General features: G+C 38.5%; 1 protein-coding gene across 1 annotated transcript; it reads right to left on the bottom strand.

Moving 5' to 3' along the window:
- Positions 1 to 1,573: 1,573 nt before the first annotated feature.
- On the bottom strand, positions 1,574 to 22,790 carry PSMA6 (proteasome 20S subunit alpha 6). The gene is made up of 7 exons (XM_004470163.5): positions 22,604 to 22,790; positions 7,741 to 7,835; positions 7,208 to 7,289; positions 6,214 to 6,369; positions 5,436 to 5,614; positions 4,054 to 4,148; positions 1,574 to 1,804 (listed from the first exon to the last, which is right to left on the bottom strand). Exons 1-7 carry the CDS (start codon positions 22,677 to 22,679, stop codon positions 1,747 to 1,749), a joined length of 741 nt encoding a protein of 246 aa, XP_004470220.1. The 5' UTR covers positions 22,680 to 22,790; the 3' UTR covers positions 1,574 to 1,746.
- Positions 22,791 to 23,150: the final 360 nt, after the last annotated feature.

A 23,150-nucleotide genomic window follows, 5' to 3' on the forward strand; every position in this document is an offset into this window, starting at 1 on the left:
ACCACTGAGCTACATCCACTCTCTTTGAATCCTGGATTTGGAACTAGTGTGGAAGAATACATCACTGGTGAGGAGGCCAAGGACCTGGTTTGTTGTTCACTTATTATCCAAGTGGTAAAAAGTTTTGTTACTTGATAAACGTGGGCACCAAGAGAAGAAAAACCAGATATCCAAATAGTTCCACATTTATGAATATCTGATATATATCCCTTTGAATGGCAACAGTCAACTTTATCTGTACATTTCTTACTAAATGTTTAAAACCCACTTGGGTAAAGATATTTAAAAATGTAATACATTTTTCATAGTATTTGTAAAAGACTTCTGCATTAATCCTGTTATTCATTGCATGGTTATGTTAAAAAATAACTACTTTTCACACTTAAATTGATCTTTTCCTTCTATTCCTTCCAATTCTATTAAGCATAAAATTACTAATATATTCATTTAAAACTGCTAAATACTTAACCCTTAATCTATAATTTTTTCATTATAAAGTAATCCAAATTAATCTTTAAATAAATTAGAAAATTTTAGTATTTTAACCCTAAAAGATAACTTTTTACAGAAAAATTGAGTTAATTTGCTAGTCTCACATGATTCCAGTAGGGTAGTGTCAGCCAGGCTCTTAAGAGTATGTTAAGTCCAGTTTTTGCAGGGAAGTAGTCCTGTACCGTCTCCACTTTCAAAATGATGGCAGAACTTTCATAGAGCCTAATAGATTTGGGTGGGTATTCCCAGAGCAGCAGCCCCTGAACTACCTTCTTGTTAGGGGAACCCTGTCAGAAAACTTTATAACCCACGACTAAGCTCTGAAGAGGATGTGGTTGATGAAGTTTCCTATTTCTGGTGGTCACATGCTCACATGGCCTCCCCTTGTCTCTGGGCCTGGGGACTGTGGAAACAAGAGCAACTCAGATGCCAGGCATTGGCATTAGGCAAGCAGCCACATTCACCTGTGTGAGGTAATGCCAACAGCACCAGTCTCACTAGTGCAAATGAGGAAATGAAATGCACTGGCCTTCGACTTTCCTAGATTTTTGGAACATCTTTAACAATTAATGGTTCAGGTTACCAGGGGAATCACTCTGTGGGAATTTATAAAAAAACTTAGTTCTGTACTCTTTATTTTTTAAACAAATGGATTTTACTGAATATACAGTTTGTTCTTTTCCCTTTTACAGTGTTTATGGCAGTATCTCTAAAGTTGATTACAGGCCAATTCCTTAAATCTGCTTTATCTGAAGATAGCATAGAAAAACAAATATTCAACTTGTAGGGCAGGCTCAAGAACATCCTGTTTGAATGAGGAATTGCAAAACAAAGGCCTTTCTTCACATGCCAGCTAAGTATCAGAACAAGATACCAAACAAGAGTTCTATTTTGCTATTTATTAATTATGCCACATAGCTATAGTTTAAATTTCCGGCTATTAAAGTTCCTTAAGCCAAGGAAACCTGCATCTTTGACAACAAAATGAATAAAACTGCAATTTAAGGATGGTGAACATTTAAAAGTTTGCAGGTATTAGAGGCTTAATATTAAAATTGGTGGTAAATGAGACAGGACACTATTATTTTCCAAAAGCACTGTTTTTATTTATACAGAGTCCTGACAACTTCAGGGGTAGAAGGAGTGGGAAAGGTTCCTTTTTCAATCCAATCCTTCCTAGTATTGGTTTGTTTTTACCAAACATGTAGGCAAGTGGCATCATGGATTTGAAAAACCAATTACAATGTTGTCTCTCTAGTCTCTCTCTGCTAGAGCAACAAGGTGAGCATCAATCTCTGCTTCTGTAAGAATCCTAGAAGGCAAAATGAGGGGAAAAACCTTAACTATTTATCTTTTAAAACCTTTTTATTATGGAAAAGTTCAAAGACATGTGAAAACAGTAGAATTAGTATAATGAACCTCCCCATGTACCTATCACCCAACTTCAACAATTATCAATTTATGGCCAATCTATACCATCCTCACTAGGGTTATTTGAAAATATTTCCAGATACCAATCAACTTTTTTTTTTTAAAGATTTATTTTTTATTTATTCCCTCCCCCTCCCCCATTGTCTGCTCTCTGTGTCCATTCGCTGTGTGTTCTTCTGTGTCTGCTTGTGTTCTTATTAGCGGCACCCAGAATCTGTCTCTTTTTTGTTGCTGTTGTTGCATCATCTTGCTGTGTCAGCTCTCTGTGTGTGTGGCACCATTCCTGGGCAGGCTGCACTTTCTTTCGCGCTGGGTGGCTCTCCTTATGGGGCGCACTCCTTGGGCATGGGGCTCCCCCTCGCGGGGGACACCCCTGTGTGGCACGGCACTCCTTGTGCACATCAGCACTGTGCGTGGGCCAGCTGCACACGGGTCAGGAAGCCCTGGGTATGAACCTTGGACCTCCCATGTGGTAGGCGGATGCCTTATCTGTTGGGCCAAATCTGCTTCCCCCAATCAAATTTATGAACAAAAATGTTTACTTCGTTGACATCAGATTCAGAATTAAGTCTTTTGAAAACAAAACCCTTGAGAATAGCTATGTTAGAAAATCTTTAACTTAATAATATAAAACTAAAGTATACATAATGTGTTCTTTTTCAGATTCTATATCAAAATGCCCTGTACCCAGTATAACTCAAGTCTTTATGAATGAGAAGAAAATTCATTGAAAACTTCTGAAATAGAAAAAAAAAATTTGCCCATAATTAGCAGAAGTACATGAAAACAAATTCTCTGAATTAGAAGATGTACCTTGTTAAACACATATATTTTCTAAGTGATGCTTGTTCAGAAAGGAATCAGCTACTCAGCCACCTTGTCAATGTGAACTATTACTGCTGGTCTTATTAAAAAGTGAAATTTGCCAGTGACAACTTTTAGTGCAACTTGAAGCAATATAAGAACCTTATTAAGTTGTTGATGTTTATGCTATATATAAACATCAGTTTAAGTGCTAGTTACTTAAAAACTTCATGCTACTTACCTGAGGCCCTATTTAAGTATACTTACTATCACAGAATTTTAAAATGCTACAAGGATCTTTGGTTTCTTATCTATTTATTTAAGTAACAAAATAAAAATTAAAAAGTTATAGAGGGTTTCAGAATAGAAAAACAAGAATGAATTTCATGTCATTTAGAGAAATTTAAAAATGCTTTTGCTGGAATTTTTTTTTTTAATGGCAACCTTCCCCTATAAGAAAAAAAACTTAGAGAGGTCAGACTCAACTGTGGTTCTTTTTAAATAATCCTGATTTTTTTCTTAAATCTTTCATGTTCATATCATTTGCCTGCAGGCAACAAAAAGAACAGAACACATGTCCTTATGGCTGTGATCCAGGAGTAAATATATGTAATAGTTAAAATGCCTTCTAGTAGTTTCTTGCATCTGGGAATTTAACTGAAGTATTTTTCACTATTCACATGAGCATTCTGGTTCGTGGTATGCAAACTACTTCATAGGGCTACTCGGAGGATTTAATAAGCTAATGTATGTTGAACACCCAAGATGGATTTGAATTATGGAAGCTGTAAGGCTGTTGTGTGGGAATTAGTCACTTAGTGAGTAAGAATAGACAAAATCCAGTATGTACAACTAAATTAACTTACTTCAAAATTGAGGGTTTCCCAAAGATCTGGGTCTGACATATATTAGTATTTCATATTGCTCTTCAAACTCCACTTAAATAATGACTAACCAAAGTTCCTTCTGAAAAACTTGAAAACTACTACCCTGGGAAATGAATTACTATTGGTCTTAAACTAAAAGAAGAAAACACTTATGTTTACTTAACTCCTGCCAAAAGAACGTTATTTTACGTTGTCACCCCTGGTGTAAAAAAAAAATTCCAAAATGAGAAAAGCTGTCTGACTATCTTAAAGAGGCATCCAACAAGTTTTGAAACAGATATCTCAGTTTTGAAGGACAAAACTGTAACCATAATTTTAAAAAAAAGTACCCCCCCTACCCCCCCCCAAAGTTACATAGGGCAAATGAGCCCATCTTCCTATTGTGGAATTTTAGCACTTGGTAAACATTTTTAAGTACATGGCTGACAATATAACTCACCTGAACTTAGGATTTTCAATTGTAACTACTCCAACTTCTATTTCTGAAGGTTTGAAATCAATTGATAGAACAGTAGACAGGCATGTAATTGCAGTCTGAAAAAAGTATCAACATTAAGATATAGTATTTACCAGAGTTTCCAAAGCTTTCTCATTCCAAGTTTATTCAAATCAAATATGAGTTAACCACAAGCTATTCATTTTTGCTCCATGTTTCAGTAGTCACGTTTACTAACAGATTGCTTAACTCTAATATATCACCTCCCAATGATGAGAAAATTATTTCTACCAAGTCAAGCCATAAATTAAAGTGGTCCATCGAACAAAACAGGCTAATTTATACAAAACAGGTCATTTGTTTGGCAAAGACTATATGCTAACACTTGGGGTGAGATAGAAAGAGGACAGGACAAAGATGAATGATAAAAGTCCCCATCTTCAAGGAATTTATACTAATAACAATTTTATAATATTTTAAGTGATCTGGTATCTGATGTGATTGTGTAATTATGAACTGCAATGATCTTTAAAAAAAAAAACTTTTAAAACCCTTCAAGAAACATTTAAACAGGGCATAGTAACTCCCTGGTGATAATCAGCTTTATATCTCCTGTTGGTATGTAAGATATACTGCAAACCAAATATAAAAGTATTAGAGGGTAATTTTTCCTTTGTCATGATCAGAAGTACTTTGTTAGTCTTCAAAATGTCTTTATCCCTAGAACCCCATACCCAACATTTACTAAAACCTTTGTTTTTAAAATTTTGGCAGTAAATAAGAGGCTTCTTTACAGTCTGAGATTACCAAGCGTTTGTATAAAAATTTTAGTTTGTCCTGTTAATTTAAAACTTTCCAACTATAAGGAAAAATCACCTCAAGAACCCTGTAGAAAGCTAGCTCTACTTTTTGGTTCCTTGATATAATTTCACTGCCAAGTCATCTTTTGAGTACATTCAATAATAGCTAGGAAAAAGTGTGCTTTTCCTGAGAATTTGGTGTGTGGCTGTTTTTCCTTTAGGACCAAAAAGAAGAGTATTCCTGATTTTAGCCCCTTTTTCCTTTTACTACCAGGCAACTTAAGCCTAACTGGAATCTTAACCAAAACAAATATGCTGGTCTTGGTTCCTATTCCTATTTATACTTTCCCATTTGATGTTATATGTTTTGTTGAAAGCCATTTCAAATACATTATGAAATGAGATAGGGAATCAAATGAATAAAGGCAATCCTCATTGTTCCCATGTCAGCTAAATGATATTCATTTTACTATTAAGCTGACAAACTTGGATCTCATGAAGATACCTAGGAAGAGCCTCTATGGATTGTCAATTATGCAAATTTTATATGACAGAAAAAAAGTCTCTATTTTTTGACTAACTTACTTCTACTGTCTGTTCAAACGTCCAATCAAATTTCTTCTTCACTTTTTTTTCAAGGAAGCTGGTCGACTCAGTTTGTTTAACTCCTGCTGCAGTGGCTTTAAACCCACAGTAGTAACCTGCAGGATCACACTTATACACCTGAGGGCCTTGTTCTTCATCTATACCAATTAAAATCATACCTAAAAGAAAGAAACACTCTAATCAAGTACTTTGTACCTTAAATACAACAAAATTCCCTCTGTTTAGGTATTGGTAGCTGTGATTAATCATTACCCTGGCCATAGATTTTAGGATATATGTTTTAAGAAAACTTTATATACAAAATACAGGTTATAACCACAGATAAATTACATAACAGATGAATTTCTAATTCACAAAAGGATTTATCACAGACTTAAAAAAAGAATTATTTCAATTATTATAAATGCAATTTACAACAATTTTCCAATCCTTGCTATTCCTAGAAGCATGCTCCTTTGAACCCTAATCCCTCAAGATTTTATCTGGTCAAATAAATTTGGAAAACAAACTTTTCAATATACCCATCTTGGAGACAAATACTATCCAATAGCATATGAAATGTTCTAAAATTTTCTACAGTAAGCTGACATGTTTAACTCAGCATTTCTTAAATGTGACTAAAAAAAAAAAAACTAGAAATATTTTAAAAGTCTACTGGCTGCTAAAGCTTAAAGATAATGTCTAGCTTTCTTTATACATGCTCTCTAAAAAAAATTACAACGCATCAATTATTTGGGAGACTCCTTAACATACTTACAACACCCAAGGGGCCTCATTTCAGCATTCTGTGTGTAGACCTGAGAAATATCTGCAATTCGTTTACACAGCATGTCCACAGGAATCTCATAGCCATACTTGTATTTCCAATTAGCTGCCTCATATCGTGCCCTCTGTACCTGGGATCTGCTGTCAGCTTAGTGCATAAAAAACAAAGGTTTGCTTCTTTAGAAGGAAAGAATGAATCTCAAAGCCAGATAATATTCCTACCATATATATCCATTATGAGTTAAGGAAATGAGAAGTACACCACTAGGGCTTTTTCACCCATCCATGAATAGTGAACGGCTCAGCAAAAAAGTACATGTCAAAAAAGAGCAATTTTTTAAAAGATGAAGCTTTATACACACACAGTACTGATCATATATGCTGAGTCCTGTATCAGCATAAAGCCTATCATCAGTAGAAAGTAGTTTCTACAACTACCCAGGGTCTCTTCCTTCCTATGTTAAGTGGGATGTGCAGAGCTGCCATTCATCGGCCCTGACTCCAAGCATTTGGCCTTCCTGGGAGAATGGCCACAATGGAATCTCTTCTCCTGCTCTTTGCACCATCTGTGCTGTGTAAGTAATAAAGTATTTCTTTGCTGAAAGTCTCTATTATGCCTGAGACTGTGTTCCCAAGATGTACTGTGTAGCATCTTCCTACATACCAGGTTTGAGATACACTGATGTAGGTCCCATTAAAACATTAATTACATGTGCAATAAGGTAAATCAGCTATGACATAAATATCAGCCAGTTCCCCTGACAGTGACGTAAGGACCTAATTCCATTATTTTTATAATTTCAAAAAAGCTCACAATACTCTGAAGATACTGTTAATAGCCTTGGAAGACTGCAAATCTACTCATTTTGCCTGAAACTCATTCCGTGAAGGGAGCTTTAAGATTAACACAAAGCTCAAAAATAATTTGATGAAAATAACATAACGCTTGTATACTAAAGTATACAATTAGACATTGAGCTGATTACCTGTCATTCCTGTCATCACGCAGCCAATGTTTTCGGTTATCTTGAATAAGTGAGTCACTGTGCTGGAATCCAATAATTTGTCCTAATAAACAATAAAAATTACAGTTTATGTGTAGCTATGAAAAATGACACTTTTTAACTATAACAATAAACTATACAATAAATGTCTTCTTATTTATTTTATAGTTAAAACCAATAAGAGAAGGTGAGATGGGATAGTTTTCCTTTTTTAGTTAATATTCCCTGTGGGTAGGAACTTTAAATTATTAAAGCGTGTCTCAAAGTTCTGGAAGACAAAAGATCTAGAAATCCTATTGTGCTTATAATCACACAATTTCTTATGTTAATTCTATCTTCTCAGTAAAACTGAATATATAGGTCCAATACATACTTCTTGAATGACTGATGGGAAAGCAGAGTCAAAGTAAGAATAATGATAACTTATGTAGATAGTAATATATTTTTGTACAGGCTCATGAAAAAGTCTTACATTATGGTCTGTAGTAAGTGGCTATCTTGGCAGCATTACTTACAGGTACTTTCTTCTGTGTGACAATTACTGCACAGTCTTTCCCTCTGACAGCTACTGATGTAAGGCCACCCTGGTTAATAGCCTTAAAAGCATATTCTGGAAAATAGAATTGTTTTTTAAAAAAGGTAAATTATCATAGAGTGATGCAATGGAAATTACAGTCATTAAAAACAATGAGGTAGAGCTATTATGAACTGACGATGTACCATCTAAGAAAAATGTTAAGTCAAATAATAATAATAGGCGGCGGACTTGGCCCAGTGGTTAGGGCGTCCATCTACCACATGGGAGGTCCCCGGTTCAAACCCCGGGCCTCCTTGACCCGTGTGCAGCTGGCCCAAGTGCAGTGCTGATGAGCACAAGGAGTGCCCTGACATGCAGGGGTGTCCCCTGCGTAGGGGAGCCCCACACACAAGGAGTGCGCCCCGTAAGGAGAGCTGCCCAGCACGAAGCAAAGTGCAGCCTGCCCAGGAATGGTGCTGCACACACGGAGAACTGACACAACAAGATGATGCAACAAAAAGAAACACAGATTCCCGTGCCGCTGACAACAACAGAAGTGGACAAAGAAGATGCAGCAAATAGACATAGAGAACAGACAACCGGGGTGTGGGGGGGAAGGGGAGAGAAATAAATAAATCTTTAAAAATAAAAATATTAATAATAATAATAAACTATAGTTAAATCATCTCCATTTTTTCCATTTTCGTTTTACTGGAATTATTTTTATCAGGCTCAAGCACCAACTTTCCAATAAATAAAGATTTAATTTAATCAGTTCTGAGCATATCAAATCCTTATCAATTTTATGTTTTGTCATTTTAAATGTTTATATGCTCATTTGTTTTATGGCCATTATTTCTACCAACTCTGATTTTCCTGGGTCAAATTTAGACAAATTAAACCACATGCAGTTCTAACCATTGTTACATTTTCTTTTCCTATCACCAAGTTGAATTTTTCTGGATCAGAAAAATTTTTGTTTTGCAATTTTCATGTTATCTACAAGATACGATTCTTGAGTTTGTCTATAACAAATGCCAGCTTTTACAAGTTTAGCTCTGTCAACCCATTCTCCAAGTCAAAATGGTGAGATCAAACAGTGGTATAAAAACTACCACATACTCCACTCAGCTAACATGGAGTTGAAGAAGGTCAACCACCACAACATGGAGCCTAGAGTGTCTACAACTAGAAGCGGGAGGAGTGCATCCAGTACCCATGTGGAATCTAAGCCCTCACTTGACATAGGTGTGCAATGGACACAACCAATCCAATGTCCACAGAGAAAATGTGGAATGGGTGTGGGAACGGTAGCCATGGGGGCTGCTGGGTGTGGGGAACGGGAGGAAGAGATGAGATGTGGAGGCGTTTTCGGGACGTGGAGTTGTCCTGGATAGTGCTTCACGGACAATTACGGGACACTGTAGATCCCCCCAGGGCCCACTGGATGGAACGTGAGAGAGTGTGGGCTATGATGTGGACCATTGACTATGGGGTGCAGTGATGCTCAGAGATGAACTTACCAGGTGCAGTGGATGTGTCATGATGATGGGAGAGAGTGTTGCTGTGGGGGGAGTGGGGGGCGGGGGCGGTGGGGTAGAATGGGACCTCATATATTTTTTTTAATGTAATTTAAAAATAAAAAAAAAAAAAAAAAAAAAAAAACTACCACAGCACCATGTAACAGGCAATGGAGTATAAGGTAACAAATGGTAGTATCACTTTCTATGTCATATATTTTTGTAACATTTAAATAATAATAAAGGATGTTATAACTAGGAAAAGCAACAATTATAAATATATGCTTATAGCCAAAAATATGGAAAATATAGAAAAATTTAAAAGAAAAAAATTGCTTATAATCCCAATCATTATTTATATTTTGGCATATAAAAGATACTTTAAAAATTCTGTCTGCAAGTGGGTCTGAGGCCTAGTCTCATGTATTCAAAATCTACTGGTAATAAGGGCCAGGCTGAGACAGATGCAATGACAATAAAGAATTTCTTTTAATAGGTGCTGTAATAAGAACCTTCTATAAAATTTTGTTAGTGATTTTAAAGTGATGAGAGAACAAAAGAATAGGGCAGGGGGAGAGGATGTGGCTCAAGTGGTTAATCACCTATTTCCCACATGGAAGGTCCCAGGTTCAGTTCCCAGTGCCTCCTAAAAATAAAACAAGTAAACAAATGAAAAAACCAACTCAGGGAGCCAATGTGGCCCAGTGGTTGAACACCAGCTTCCCTCAAGAATAGGGTAGAAAGATTCTAGAAAAAAATCACTTTAAAGAAAATAATCAAATCTAGTTTAGATTTAATTTGCTAATTATAATAGTTTTTATAATCCCATTACTTGGTAAATTACTCAGTAAATAATTCCTAAAATATAATGTTTCAAAATGCTTCTCAGTTCTGGTTCTGATATGTACAAAAAAGCTTTTATTAGACCAAACCTCCACAGATAACAGATATGAACTCTATACAAAACAACTACCTGAAGACAACAGAGAGGATATATGGAAGAAAGGAATGGCACTGAGTGAGTTTTCCGTTTTCATGGCTTGGAGGCAGAGGGCAGGCGCCAGTTAGCACTATATTACCATTAAAAAAACTCAGTCTTTTTTAGCCTGAAGAACTAGAGAATACTTTGGAGTAACTATGACTGTTGGAAAGTGATGAAAAAAAAAGAGAGCTACAAAGTAGGAGAGCCTCAACTTCTGTATAAAAAAGTTGTCCAAATCTCTGACTGATCCCATAAAAGCACATGCACAAGGCAGACTCCAAGCAAGCAAACTAGCTAAGGATAAAAGAAATTAAGTGAGATTTCAGTTGCCATCCAAGAGACAAATTTTGTAGCTTGAGCCCAGCCAAATTAATTGCCTGTTAAAACAAAACAAATCAACACTCTTTGGAGGAATATAGAAGAAGGGAGAGTCTTCATAACATAATATTCAAAATGCCCAGGATACAATCCAACATTGCTCTACATACCAAACCAAACCAGCCCACACAAAACCAACCAAATTTAAAACCAGGGAAGCAGATGTGGCTCACGTGATTGGACTTCTGTCCACCATATAGGAGGTCCAGGGTTCAATTCCTGGGGCCTCCTGGTGAAGGCAAGCTGGCCCAAGTGGAGAGCTGGCCCACACAAGAGTGCTGGCCCTCGCAGGAGTGATGGCCCACTTGGAATGCTGGCCCTTGTGGAGAGCTGGCGCAAGAAGATGATGCAATAAAATGAGACACAGAGAAGAGACAATAAGACACGCAGCAGACCAGGGAGCTGAGGTGGCATGAGATTGAGCATCTATCTCCCACTCTGGAAGGTCCCAGGACTGGCTTCCAGTGCCACCTAAAGGGAAGACACAGACTACTCAGCGAATGGACACAGAAAACAGACAACAAGTACAAAAACAAGGGGGGGGGGGGTGTAGAAATAAATAAATAAATCTTAAACAAACAACAACAATAAAAAGAAAATGTAATCCATTCTAAAAAGTTCAACCCTGAGTTTACCCAAATGTGTTAGCAGACAGAATTTTAAAACACCTATTTTAAAAAAGCTCAATGACATATAAGAAAGTATTATTAAAATGAAGTGAGAAAATCTCAAAATCTCAGCAGAGAACACAGAAAGAAACCAAATGGAAATCTAGAACTGAAAAATACAGTATGTGAAATTTAAAAATTCATGAGATGGACTTAACTGCAGAATGGAGATGATAAAGGAAAAGGTGAGTGGGCGGCGGGCTTGGCCCAGTGGTTAGGGCGTCCGTCTACCACATGGGAGGTCCATGGTTAAAACCCCAGGGCCTCCTTGACCCGTGTGCAGCTGGCCCAAGCGCAGTGCTGATGTGCACAAGGAGTGCCGTGCCACGCAGGGGTGTCCCCCACGTAGGGGAGTCCCACGCGCAAGGAGTACGCCCCGTAAGGATAGCCACCCAGCGCGAAAGAAAGTGCAGCCTGCCCAGGAATGGCACTGCACACAAGGAGAGCTGACACAACAAGACGACGCAACAAAAAGAAACACAGATTCCTGTGCCACTGACAACAACAGAAGTGGACTAAGAAGACGCAGCAAATAGACACAGAGAAAGAATAGACAACTGGGGTTGGGGGGGAAGGGGAGAGAAATAAATCAATCTTAAAATAAATAAATAAATAAAGGAAAAGGTGAGTGAACATGAACATAGATCAACTGAAATTACCCAATTTTGAGAGAAAATAGATGGAAAAACAATGAATCTGTGTGACATCAAATGGTTTAATGTGTAATTCTAGTCCTATATGTAGACAAAAGAATGGAGTAGAAAAATACTTAAAGAAATAATGTCCAGAAATGTTTCAAATTTGACAAAAGAGATAAACTTTCAGATTAAAGAAGTTCAGCAAACTTCAAGCAGGGTAAATACAAAGGAAAGCACATCTAGGATCGTTAGAGTCAAATTCCTAAAAGGCAAAAAATGAGAAAATTCTGAAAACAGAAAATCAACAGATTCATACAACAGACAAAATTTTAATGTCCAATAACTTCTCATCAGAAGAAAGCAAAACAACATCCTTAAAGTGTGAAAAGAATAAATTATCAGAATCCAGCAAAAATATCCTTCCTGAGCGAGGTAAAATAAAGACATTTTCAGGACACCCCTAAATAAGAATCTAAAAGGAAGTTCTTCAGGCTAAAGGAAAATGATATCAGATGAAAATTTTCATCTTCAGGAATGAAGGACATCAAAACTGGCAAATATCTGAGTAAATATAAAAGATTACTTTTTCTATTTCTTTAAGACAGACACGATGTTTTAAAGCAAAAACTGGGAATTTCTAAAATGTGCAGATGTTTTGCTTATAGAAAGGGGAGGGAGTAAATGAACTTATATTTCAATATTTCTACATTTCACATGAAGTGATGAATTTTTTTTTTTTTTTTTGATACCAGGGCCGGGGATTGAACCTTCGACCTTGTATGTGGGAAGCTGGCGCTCAACCGCTTGAACTATATCCGCTCCCCTGAAGTGATGAATATTAACTCTAAAAGGATTGGGAAAAGTTAAAGGACATGTATTGTAATCCTTAGAACAATCATTAAAAATATGCAAAGAAATATAGCCAAAAAGCTGACACATAAGTTAAAATGAAATTCTAAGAAGTATTGGAATACTTCAAAAGAAGGTAGATGAGGGACAGAAGAACATACAAACAAGCAAGCAAATAAAACAGAGACAAATCAAATAATAAAATGGTAAACCTAAATCTAGTCCTGTCAACAATTACATTAAATGTTAATGGACTGGGGAAGCGGATTTGGCTCAACTGATAAGAGTGTCCACCTACCTTATGGGAGGTCCAGGGTTCAAACCCAGGACGTCCTGACCACGCACAGTGCTGATGTGCTCAAGGAGTGCCATGCCACACAGGGGGGTTCCCCACGTAGGAAAGCCCCACACACAAGGAGTGCAACCCTCAAGGAGAGCCGCCCCATGCAAAAAAAGCGCAGCCTGCCTAGAAATGGCACCGCATACACCGAGAGCTGACACAGCAAAATGAGGCAACAAAAAAGAAATACAGATTCCCGGTGTCGCTGACAAGAATGCAAGGAGACAAAGAAGAACACACAGTGAATGGACACAGAGAGCAGACAACGCAGAGGGGGGAGCGGAGAAGGGGAGAGAAATAAATTTTTAAAAATAATAATAATCTTAAAAAAAAATGTTAATGGACTAAACACTCCAATTAAAGGGCTGAAATAGAATAGATTAAAGAACAAAACCAAACTATAGGTTGTCTACCAGAAAGACACTTTGATTATGAATGGAAAAAGTACACTATGTAAATAGTAAGAAGCCTGAAGTGGCTATATTAATATCAGATAAAGTACATTTCAAGACAGAAAGCCAAGATAAAGAGGGGCTTTTCATAATATTAAAAGAAGCATTTGGGAAAATATAACAATCATAAATGTATAATGACTACAGAATAAATATTATTTTCAGGTACACATGGTACACTTAAGAAGACAATTCATATGCTGAGCCATAAAACAGTCTAAGTAAAATTTAAAGGAATGAAACCCCTAAACATTTGGAAATTAACATATTTCTAAATAATCCATGGTTGAAGAAGAAATCACAAGGAAAATGAGAAAATACCTCAAATTGGACACTAATAAAAACATAATAGATCAAATTTATAGGATGCAGTTAAAACAGTGCTTAGAGGAAATTTTATAGCCAAGGCAGACAGTCTCTAAGGTGGTCCACCTTATCTTCAATGATGGTGTTCATGCTTTTGTGAAATCCCCTCCCCATCAGTGTGGACAGAACCTGTAATTTGTTTCTAACAACAGAATATGGCAAACAAAATGGGGTATCATTACCCTGATCACATTGTGTTGTGTGAAACTTCACCTTGTTAGCAGACTCACTCTAGAGACTCTCTTAGCTGGCTTGATGAAGTAGCCATGTGGCAAGGAACTGAAGGTGGCCTCCAGTCAAAAGCCAGCAAGACACTGGGGCCCTTAGTTCTACAACCGCAAGGAAAGAACTCTGCCAAAAACCTGAGTGAGCTTGGAAGCAGATTTTTTCCCAGTTGAGTCTCCGATGAAAACACAGCCTGGCTAACAACTTAACTGCAACCTTGTGAGAGCCTAAGCAGAAGACCCAGATAAGCCATGCTTGGACTACTCCTGATATACAGAAACTAGGTGATAACAAACATGATGTCTTAAGCTGCTAAATTTGTGGTAACTTGTTATACAGCATAGAAAACTAATATAAAAGTCGTAAATACTTATATTAGAAAAAGAAAGTCTAAAGTCAATGGACTTTCTACCTTAAAAAGCTAGAGGGGAATGGATGTAGTTCAAAGACTGAACTACATCCCACATTCCCACATGGGAGGTCCTGGGTTTGGTTCCCAGTGCCTCCTAAAAATAAAAACACAAACAAGCAGCAAACAAAGGGTGAAGCCAACTCAGGGGAGCCAATGTGGCTCAGTGGTTGAGTGCCAGCTTCCCACACACGAGGTCTGGGGTTCAATCCCTGGTTCCAGTACCAAAAAAAAAAAAAAGGCTAGAAAAAGAGCAATGAAAATCCAAATCAGCATTGACCAGAAACAATGAAATAAAAAACAAGTAAAAACGGAAAAATCAACAGTAAAAAATTGGTTCTTTGGATAACAAATATCAGCAAAATTAGAAGTTCTAGACTGTAAAATGACATACATACCCCAATCCTTGGAACCTGTGAATATTACCTTATAATATCAAAAAAGATACGATTAAGCAAAGGGAGATTTTACACACACAGAAAAGAAAGTCATATAAAGACAGAACTAAAGGGGATATGAAGATGTTGGCCTTGAAGACTGAAGTGATGCAACCCAATCAATGAATGCCAGCAGCCACCAAGGATGGAAGAGGCAAGGGAAGAAGTCTCCCCTAGAGCCTCCAGAGGGAGCACAACCCTGTCAACACCTTGATTTCATTCAGCCCAGTGATACTGATTTGACTACTGTGAGAAAATAAGTTTCTGTTGTTTTAAGTCACCAAGTTGGTGATAATTTATTGCAGAACCACAAGAAACTAATACAACTCTAGCTAGGCCAGTCAAAATAATAGGAGAATACAAATAACCAGCTTCAGGAAAGAAGGTGTGGGGGGTACAGTGAGTCCCCAGCCCTCGCTAAGAGAAATTCAGCCCACAGTACACAGCAGCCTGCATGCCCCAGGACACAAGTTATAATGTAACAAACTGCCTCACAGGAGAACAACTTACAGATGTATTGAAAACTGTAATTTTCTCCAGGCTGTACAACTCTTTCTTACAGTAACATCACCAGACCCCATTTATGTAACTATTATGACATCTCTTTGTTCTGAGACCCTATAAATTCCCCTTCATTATTCTGCCTCTTTGCAGAGTGCTACTTCCATTCTGTGGCCTGCTGTCATTGAAGAACCTCTCTGGTCCATAAGGCCCGATTTAAAAAGCTTATGCCTGACACTATGCCCAGTGTGTCCTTTGGTCTTGTCACCACTCCGACCCATGCTCTTCAGAAGCTGGGTTGCAATAGTTGGTGACTAGCCAGCCAGGAGACCAAAGGATCACTGGCAGTAGCATGAACTCTGGGAAGAGAGAATCTGGAGGAAATCCCAGGTTGGCCTTTAACATCCATGCGGGGAAGGGTGGCTGCGCATCAGGATAAGTGAGGACCGCCAAAAGGGTACAGGGATGCCCAAAAAACTGCAGGTATACTGGTAGAGCTGCAGCAGGTAGCAGAGCAGCTACATTTAAATAAGAAAAAGGGAGAATGCCAGATAGCAGCAGCTATAGCATGGCCTGTTAAGAGTCTTTCAGATGGCTACTGAGGCAGAGTAAGTGGCAAAGGCCTCTGTGCACCACTCTGAAGAAAGGTAAAAGTTAAAAAGGGAAATGTATCTGGCACAGGCAGAGACAAATGATTCTTTGATTGCCTGCGCCAAGTTAATGATCAGTTAGAAACCCTGGCTTATAGATATGCTTGGTCCAGGGGCTGGAGGCTGCCTCAAGTCCAGGTCCAGAGTATTAACTACCCGTGGGTGGAACTCTAAGGCATGGGACCCTATGCACTCCTCCTCAGATAAAGAAAAAGATAAAGAATGGGAAATGGGTAGATGTGACAAGACAGAAAAATGCAGGCCAGGGAATTAAAAGTCATAGTTTGTCCTGTAATTCCCCAATTTAAACATTTTAAGTCTTAAAATAAGGGTAATTAATCTGATTAACCAAATTTCAGTAAGAAAAAAAAAAGTCCTCGAAAGCTCTGAAAAGATCTCTTCTACATTATGATTGAAACAATTATAATATATTCCAGAACCTAGCAGTCAATATGCTTTTAAAATTATTCACAATTTAAAAAAATTTTTAAAAGGGGGGCTTTAGGGGAAAAGATGTGGCTAAACCAACTGGGCTCCCATCTACCATATGGGAGGCCCAGGGTTCGATTCCTGGGTCCTCCTGGTGAAGGCAGATGGCCCGAGCAGAGAGCTGGCCTAGATGGAATGCCGGCCCGCGTGGGGAGCTGGTCCGCGTGGGGAGCACGCACAAGAGTGCTGGCCAGCGCAGAAAGCTGGTGCAGCAAGATGACGCAACAAAACGAGACACAGAGAGACAATAAAAGACGCCGCAGACCGGAGGCTGAGGTAGCGCAAGACACTGAGCACCCCTCTCCCACTCCAGAAGGTCCCAGGATTGGTGCCACCTAAAGAGAAGACAAGCGAGCACAGAAGAACACACAGTGAATGGACAGAGAGCAGACACCAGCGGGTGGGGAAAGGATGAATAAATTAATCTTAAAAAAAAAAAAGTTTTTAGCCTTCTGTAGAGAAAGGAAGAGGAAGAAAAACATTTCTTGCATAAACCATAATTGTTCCAATTTTATTTGGTTTGGGTGTAATCTTCCTAGGTGTATAAGTGAAATAACTAGTTTTCACAGAACAGAATGAGGACTGTAAGACAAGACGTAAACAGATAAAAGTAAATTTCACAGGTTGCTAATTTTAATTTATAAGCTTATTTAAAGGTAAAAGTTAACTTCATAACAGAAAAATCTGTTAGAGACCACCTTAGGTCTTCATAAAATAAAGAAGAAAGTAGTTTTTTCCTAAAGTAAAATACTTGTTAACTAATGTAATCATGGTAAAGGTGTAAAAGTAAAAACTAAAGTACTAAAAATAGTTATGTTTATTTGATACGTTACAAACTGCATTGGGAATGTTTAAAAGGTATCTAAAAATGAAAAGAGGTAGACTTCATTACTGTCAAACTCTCTTGTGCATCATTCAAACTGGGCATCAGTACCCTGATAGTGCCTCTCCACTTGAGTTATTGGCTAGGTCATTATGGCCTGCTCCCATGGAGAGATACCATGTCTGGTATTGCAAACCCAGACCTTAGATTTATTAACTGCAATTTAAAGATGAACTTGTGCATTAATTAGTACTAAGTACTGTACTTATATGCCCGATGAATATAATAATATCTCTTCTAGAACATACATAGAAGGATACCGAACATATTAAAAGTCTTTTTCTTCCAGAACCTCCCTACCTGGTCTATCAATAAAAATGTTGCTTATATACTGTTAGACCAGCACAATCTGCCTTGAACCATAATTCCTGCAAATTGGACAGTGTGGCATGGTAGAGTACAAAACCCATCAGCAAGTTTGGAACTGGGCCTTTTAAGAGCACATAGAGCACACTGATAAATTAGCTACTGATCTCCTATCTAACTGGTTTAATTCCTTTTTTTGGCCCTGAAGACATGTCTTTGTAAGTCTATTAGCTTTTGGTGAAGGACACTTAGTATTATTGTAGGCTGTACTGTTGTTGTGGAATGTGAATGCAGTGTTGTGTCCTACTGGGCAGTGTAGATATAAAACATTTCCATCATCACAGAAGGTTCTGTTACTACTCGTGAATATAGAGGGAGAGAGAGGGGCACTTCTTTTTACTGAATTCTGGCAGATTCACAAGTGCATTCCATATTGACAAACATTTTTTATATGTAAAATATTTTTGTTTTATGGGGAAAAAATTAAGTGGGGGGTACTTTATTTTTTTGTGTCCACTGTCTCTTGCATTTTTAAAGCAATAGACATATATTCACTTAGTCCTGGGGGTCACAGACGCAAATGTCCCAAGTACAGCATACAAGGGAATACTAAGAGTCCTTCACTAAAAGCTAGTAGACTTACAAAGACATGTCTCCAGGGCCATATAGCTATTAAGTACTTGAAGTGTGACTAATGAATCTGAGGAAAATTAAATTTTAATTTAATTTCAAGTTCTTAGTTAAGAATATCATTCCTATATTCAGAACTTTTACAACTCAACAATAAAAAAGACAACCCAATTTTACAATGGGCAAAGTTGAAAAATGCTGTGGGAGAGGAGACAAGTCGCATGGCCTGGGATGAAGGACTGACATCTGTTCCACATAAATTGCAGTGCCCAGGAAACTATGTCCTAGGGAGGGGGTACTCATATCTGTGTACACAGGGGAGTTCCTAGGAACACGTAGGACACGTGGGTATGCCCAAAATAAGAGGCATGCACAGAAAGAATCAGGCCCCTATGCTTTGGCCTGGAGCTATTTTCTAAACTTATTATATTGATAAACCCTAAAGGAAAGTCCTCGCACTGGTCAATCTGCAAAGACTGGGAAAGATGTTTTCTTTCTTCTTTTTTTCTTAAAAACTCCTGGCATTCAAGGGAAGCTCTGTTATAACTGGATACAATCTTAAGGAACAAATGTCTCAGTCTAAACTTAGGGATAACACCTTAAAATATCAAAATATCCAGGTTTCAACAAAAGATTACAAAGCATACAAAGAAACAGGAAGAGATGGCCCATGAAAAAGAGACAATTAAAGCATTAGAAACCATTAATGAAGAGGATCAGCCCTAGGATATTCCAGGACCTCACAGGTGGAAAGCAGGTGCTCAACCACAGCTACATTCATTTCCCCAGACTTTTTTTTTTAAATTCATTTTTAAAAGATTTATTTATTCCCACATCCCTTCCCTTTGTTTGCGTTTGCTGTCTGTTCTCTGTGTCCATTTGCTGTGTGCTCTCTCTGTCTGCTTATCTTCTCTTTAGGAGGCACTGGGAACTGAACCTGGGATCTCCCATGTAGGAAAGAGGTACTCAATCACTTGAGCCACCTCAACTCCCTGCTCTGCTGTGTCTCTCACTGTCTTTCTTCTTTGAGTCTCTTTGCATCATCTTGTTGCGTCAGCTCGTCATGCCTGCTATCGCACCAGCTCACCTTCTCCAGGGAGCACTAGGAACTGAACACTGGACCCCTCATGTGGAAGGCGGAACCTAATCACTTCAGCCACATCCACTTCCCTCCCCTGATTTTTTAAAGCTACTTATTTTATCTTTTCCTTACCTTGTAGGCTATATAACTGAGAAATGTGGCTCACTTCATAGTACCTCCTAACATTGTACCCTTTAAAACAGTGATCCTCAAGGGGGTGGGAGTCATTAGAAATCTGGACACTGATGTGGGAAAAGGGAATGAGGCATGAAAATATAGCAATGTTTGATCTCATTTATATAAGCCATTTGTTTCTTCTTGACAGCATCCTTCATAGGAATATTTAAGGAGCATTTACTACATGCCAGGCTTTATACCTACCTAGTAACTCATTAAATCCTTAGAGCCCTGTAAGGCATGAGGAATTATTATCTATAGTTTGGAGATTAAGATTGTTCTCATAGTGATATGGAGCAACTTGAACCCAGAAATTCTGGCTTCAATACACAATGCCACTTTTACATTTTCTTTAGAAAAATGTACTCTCCAATCTGTCTCCACCAGTCCATTTCTCTCCTGTTCCCTATCTGCATGCCTACTTCTCAGAAGCAACCAGGCAGTGCTAACATCTATGTGGCAGGCAAATCCAAGTAACTGTACCTCTCCTTCCATTGCTAGACCTATCCAGTAAAGGATCAGCAAGCAGAAAAGGAGAGCCTGAAATTAGCCAGGGTTAATTTGGCTCACTCTTGCCCTCCGTTTCCCCCAATGGTAACTTGAGGAATTCCTTAAATTACATTACAAAGTCAGATGTTCTGCATGTTATTCTTAAAAAAAAAGAAAGAAAAAGAAAAAGTTTTCCCTAAAATAAAATTTAAAAGACACATGTATATTGCATACATGAAAAGTGAAAATCTTTCTCCCTACTTCTTGGGAGAAAACACTGTTAAAAAGTTTAAGATTAACAATTCACACTCTTTAAGTCTCATATACTTGGTATACAAATGGATTCTAAAATTTATAAACCTAGAAACAGCATTTACAATATTATGACTATGTACATATATTTCATTATAGAACTAAGCATGGATAGATCCCCATGGGAAAAAAATGAGCCAAAAAATCAAAATAGGTATCTCTTAACATTTATTGAGCAATTAGTATGTGGCAGGCACTATGCTAAGCACACCACACACATCACCCTATTTAAGCCTCAAAAATTGGAATTATTAGCTCACCTTTGCAAACTGAAACTAAGGGTAAGGTTACCTAACTTGCCTCAGGTCTGCAAATACGAAGCAAAGCAGGGATCTGAATCCAGATATGGTTGCAGGTCCTAAATTTCATCACTACGCTGCTTGGTCATACTAATTATTCTTTCACTTTCTTTTTCCTAGCAGTGTCAAATTAGTGCCTTGTATAGCAGGAGTCAGTTATTCAACAAATCATAGCTTAAAATTATTCTGTGTACATATTAAACTTGTTTTGAACCACATGTTCTCTTTCAAATCTTTTAAAACTATAAAAATGACCCTTTATTCAGCCTTTCTATTCTTCAAATCTAGGAAGCCTTAAAGACTACGCTTTATAGCTGGATTTTACGATGGACAGAAGCAAAGTATTGCTCTAAATGTGACTTTTCCTGTTCACATATTAAGACTATGAACCAGAATACTTAAAACAATAGTCCAATAGAAAAATTCTGTAAAACTCAGGAATGAAACACTAAAAGTAAAATCTCCTTGAGAATAGTTTTCATTTCTTTGTTCTATTGTCGATCATTTTTTCAAATGGGAATAATAAACTAAAAGTGTAACTGAACTTAGAGCAAGTCAAAATAGTGTTGTTGTTTTTTTTTGACTACATTATACACAGTATGTAGCCACAAAGATGACTGATTTCACTCCAAGTTATCTTTAACTCTATTTCTAAAATTTATAAATGAAGAGAACCTCATTGGTGGGCAGATAAGAGAGCAGAAGCAGGGAGGTCAGGTAGGATACTGCAGTAATCCAGGTGAGAGACAATGATGCCTTGATCTTGATTGATGGGAGTGCAGATGAAGAGAAAGTGAAGGGTTTGAAATATATTTTGGAGCTAGGCTAGACATAGCCTGTTGATGGGTTAAATATGGTTAAATGTGTAGATTTTCGGTACCACAAAAACTCTATGGCAAGAGGCCAAGAGTTTGGCTTACAATCATATCCTAACCCGGACACCATTTCAATCCAACAAAATATGTTGTTATATTGAATAACTGATGACTAGTTTAGGGTTTCTTTTCACTAAAGCTATGCTTCAGCTAAGACCTACTTAACCATATCTCATGCACAACAATTTAGAATCAGTTTTTAAATTATAGGAGTTTTCACATACAAGTGAATAAAATGAGGATGCCTATTTGAAGAGCAGTCTAGATCTGAGGGCAACTCATTCTATCCCCCAGCTTTCCAAAAAATGTCCTGAACTCTGTTGATACTTTTAATTCAGCAGTTTTCATCCGTTTGTTTAATGTATCTGTCACCCGTTTTAAACTGTAAACTTCAGTATGGAAGAGGGTGTGACCTTCATCTTTGAATCCCGCAGGACCGGACTACTGCCTGAATACTTGTTTGGAATTAACGACAAGAAAAGGAATACATGCTGCAAACAAAAGAAAACGCAGAGAGGAGTATTTTCAGTCAGGAGGTTAAGGAACCAATCACTCTACGGAGAAGAACAGACGTCGGGCCTACTCAGGCTGGGAGGGAACAAAGTGGAGGAAGAGGCGTCAGGAAGCCAGTCAGGCAATACATCCTACCTCCCGCAACGCTGTGGTGCCCGGGCGGTGGGGCCACTCGCCCAGAAGAGGGCAAGGCCTTCAGCCTTCGGGCCCCCGATTTCTGCCTCCAGACAAGGGTGGGAACACCACGGGTCTCGAGCCGGCTTCCGCCCTTCTCCTTTCCCAGCTCGGACCTTGCTTCAGCCCCAGTTCGGCCTGACGACCGCGTCCGCCTGCTCCAGGCCGCACCATGACAGAGCAATTCGGGTGGATCACAGGCGCCCCGGTTCACTCACCTACTTGGTAGAGGCGGCCCTCGGGTGAAAAAATGGTAATGTGACGGTCAAATCCAGCGCTGGAACCACGGGACATGTTGGTGCACCCACTAATTCAAATAGAGCCTCTAGGTTCCCCAGCTCCCGCACTAGGAAATACGCCCCTCCCGGAACTAGCAGCAACTGCTTCCGGGGCACTGACCAGGCCTCCTCGGTTATTACACGCCAAACTCCCGACTCCAGAGACAGCAAGCGCGCGGAGCCCCGGAGCCCCGCCCTTAAGGGGTGGGAACAGAAGGTATTCGATGTGCGCTTGCGCCAGGCCAGCTTTTGAGCGGCTGGAGACCGAATCGTAGGTTTTTTCTCCTGACGTGATATAACCGTAGCAAGAGCGAAAAAGCCTCATGGGGGCTCAGAAGAGTGATTTGCTCGTCAAGGTGGCCTAAATAATCTGTGCAATTAACAAATCTCTCGTTCATTTTGGCACTAGTGTCTGGATAGATTGCTTTCTGCCGAATCCTCCTCCTCCTTATCCACCCAATTTCCTTCCTACAATCGAAGGAAATGG

This window comes from Dasypus novemcinctus, chromosome 3 (assembly GCF_030445035.2).
Source record: "Dasypus novemcinctus isolate mDasNov1 chromosome 3, mDasNov1.1.hap2, whole genome shotgun sequence".
Taxonomy (NCBI): domain Eukaryota; kingdom Metazoa; phylum Chordata; class Mammalia; order Cingulata; family Dasypodidae; genus Dasypus; species Dasypus novemcinctus.

Coding starts and splice junctions, on each gene's coding strand:
- PSMA6 (XM_004470163.5), bottom strand. CDS start 22,679: ATGTCCCGTGGTTCCAGCGCTGGATTTGACCGTCACATTACCATTTTT. Junction 7,290..7,740: donor TCACACAGAAGAAAGTACCT/GTAAGTAATGCT, acceptor ATTGTTTATTAG/GACAAATTATTGGATTCCAG. Junction 1,805..4,053: donor ATTGAAAATCCTAAGTTCAG/GTGAGTTATATT, acceptor TTTGCCTTCTAG/GATTCTTACAGAAGCAGAGA.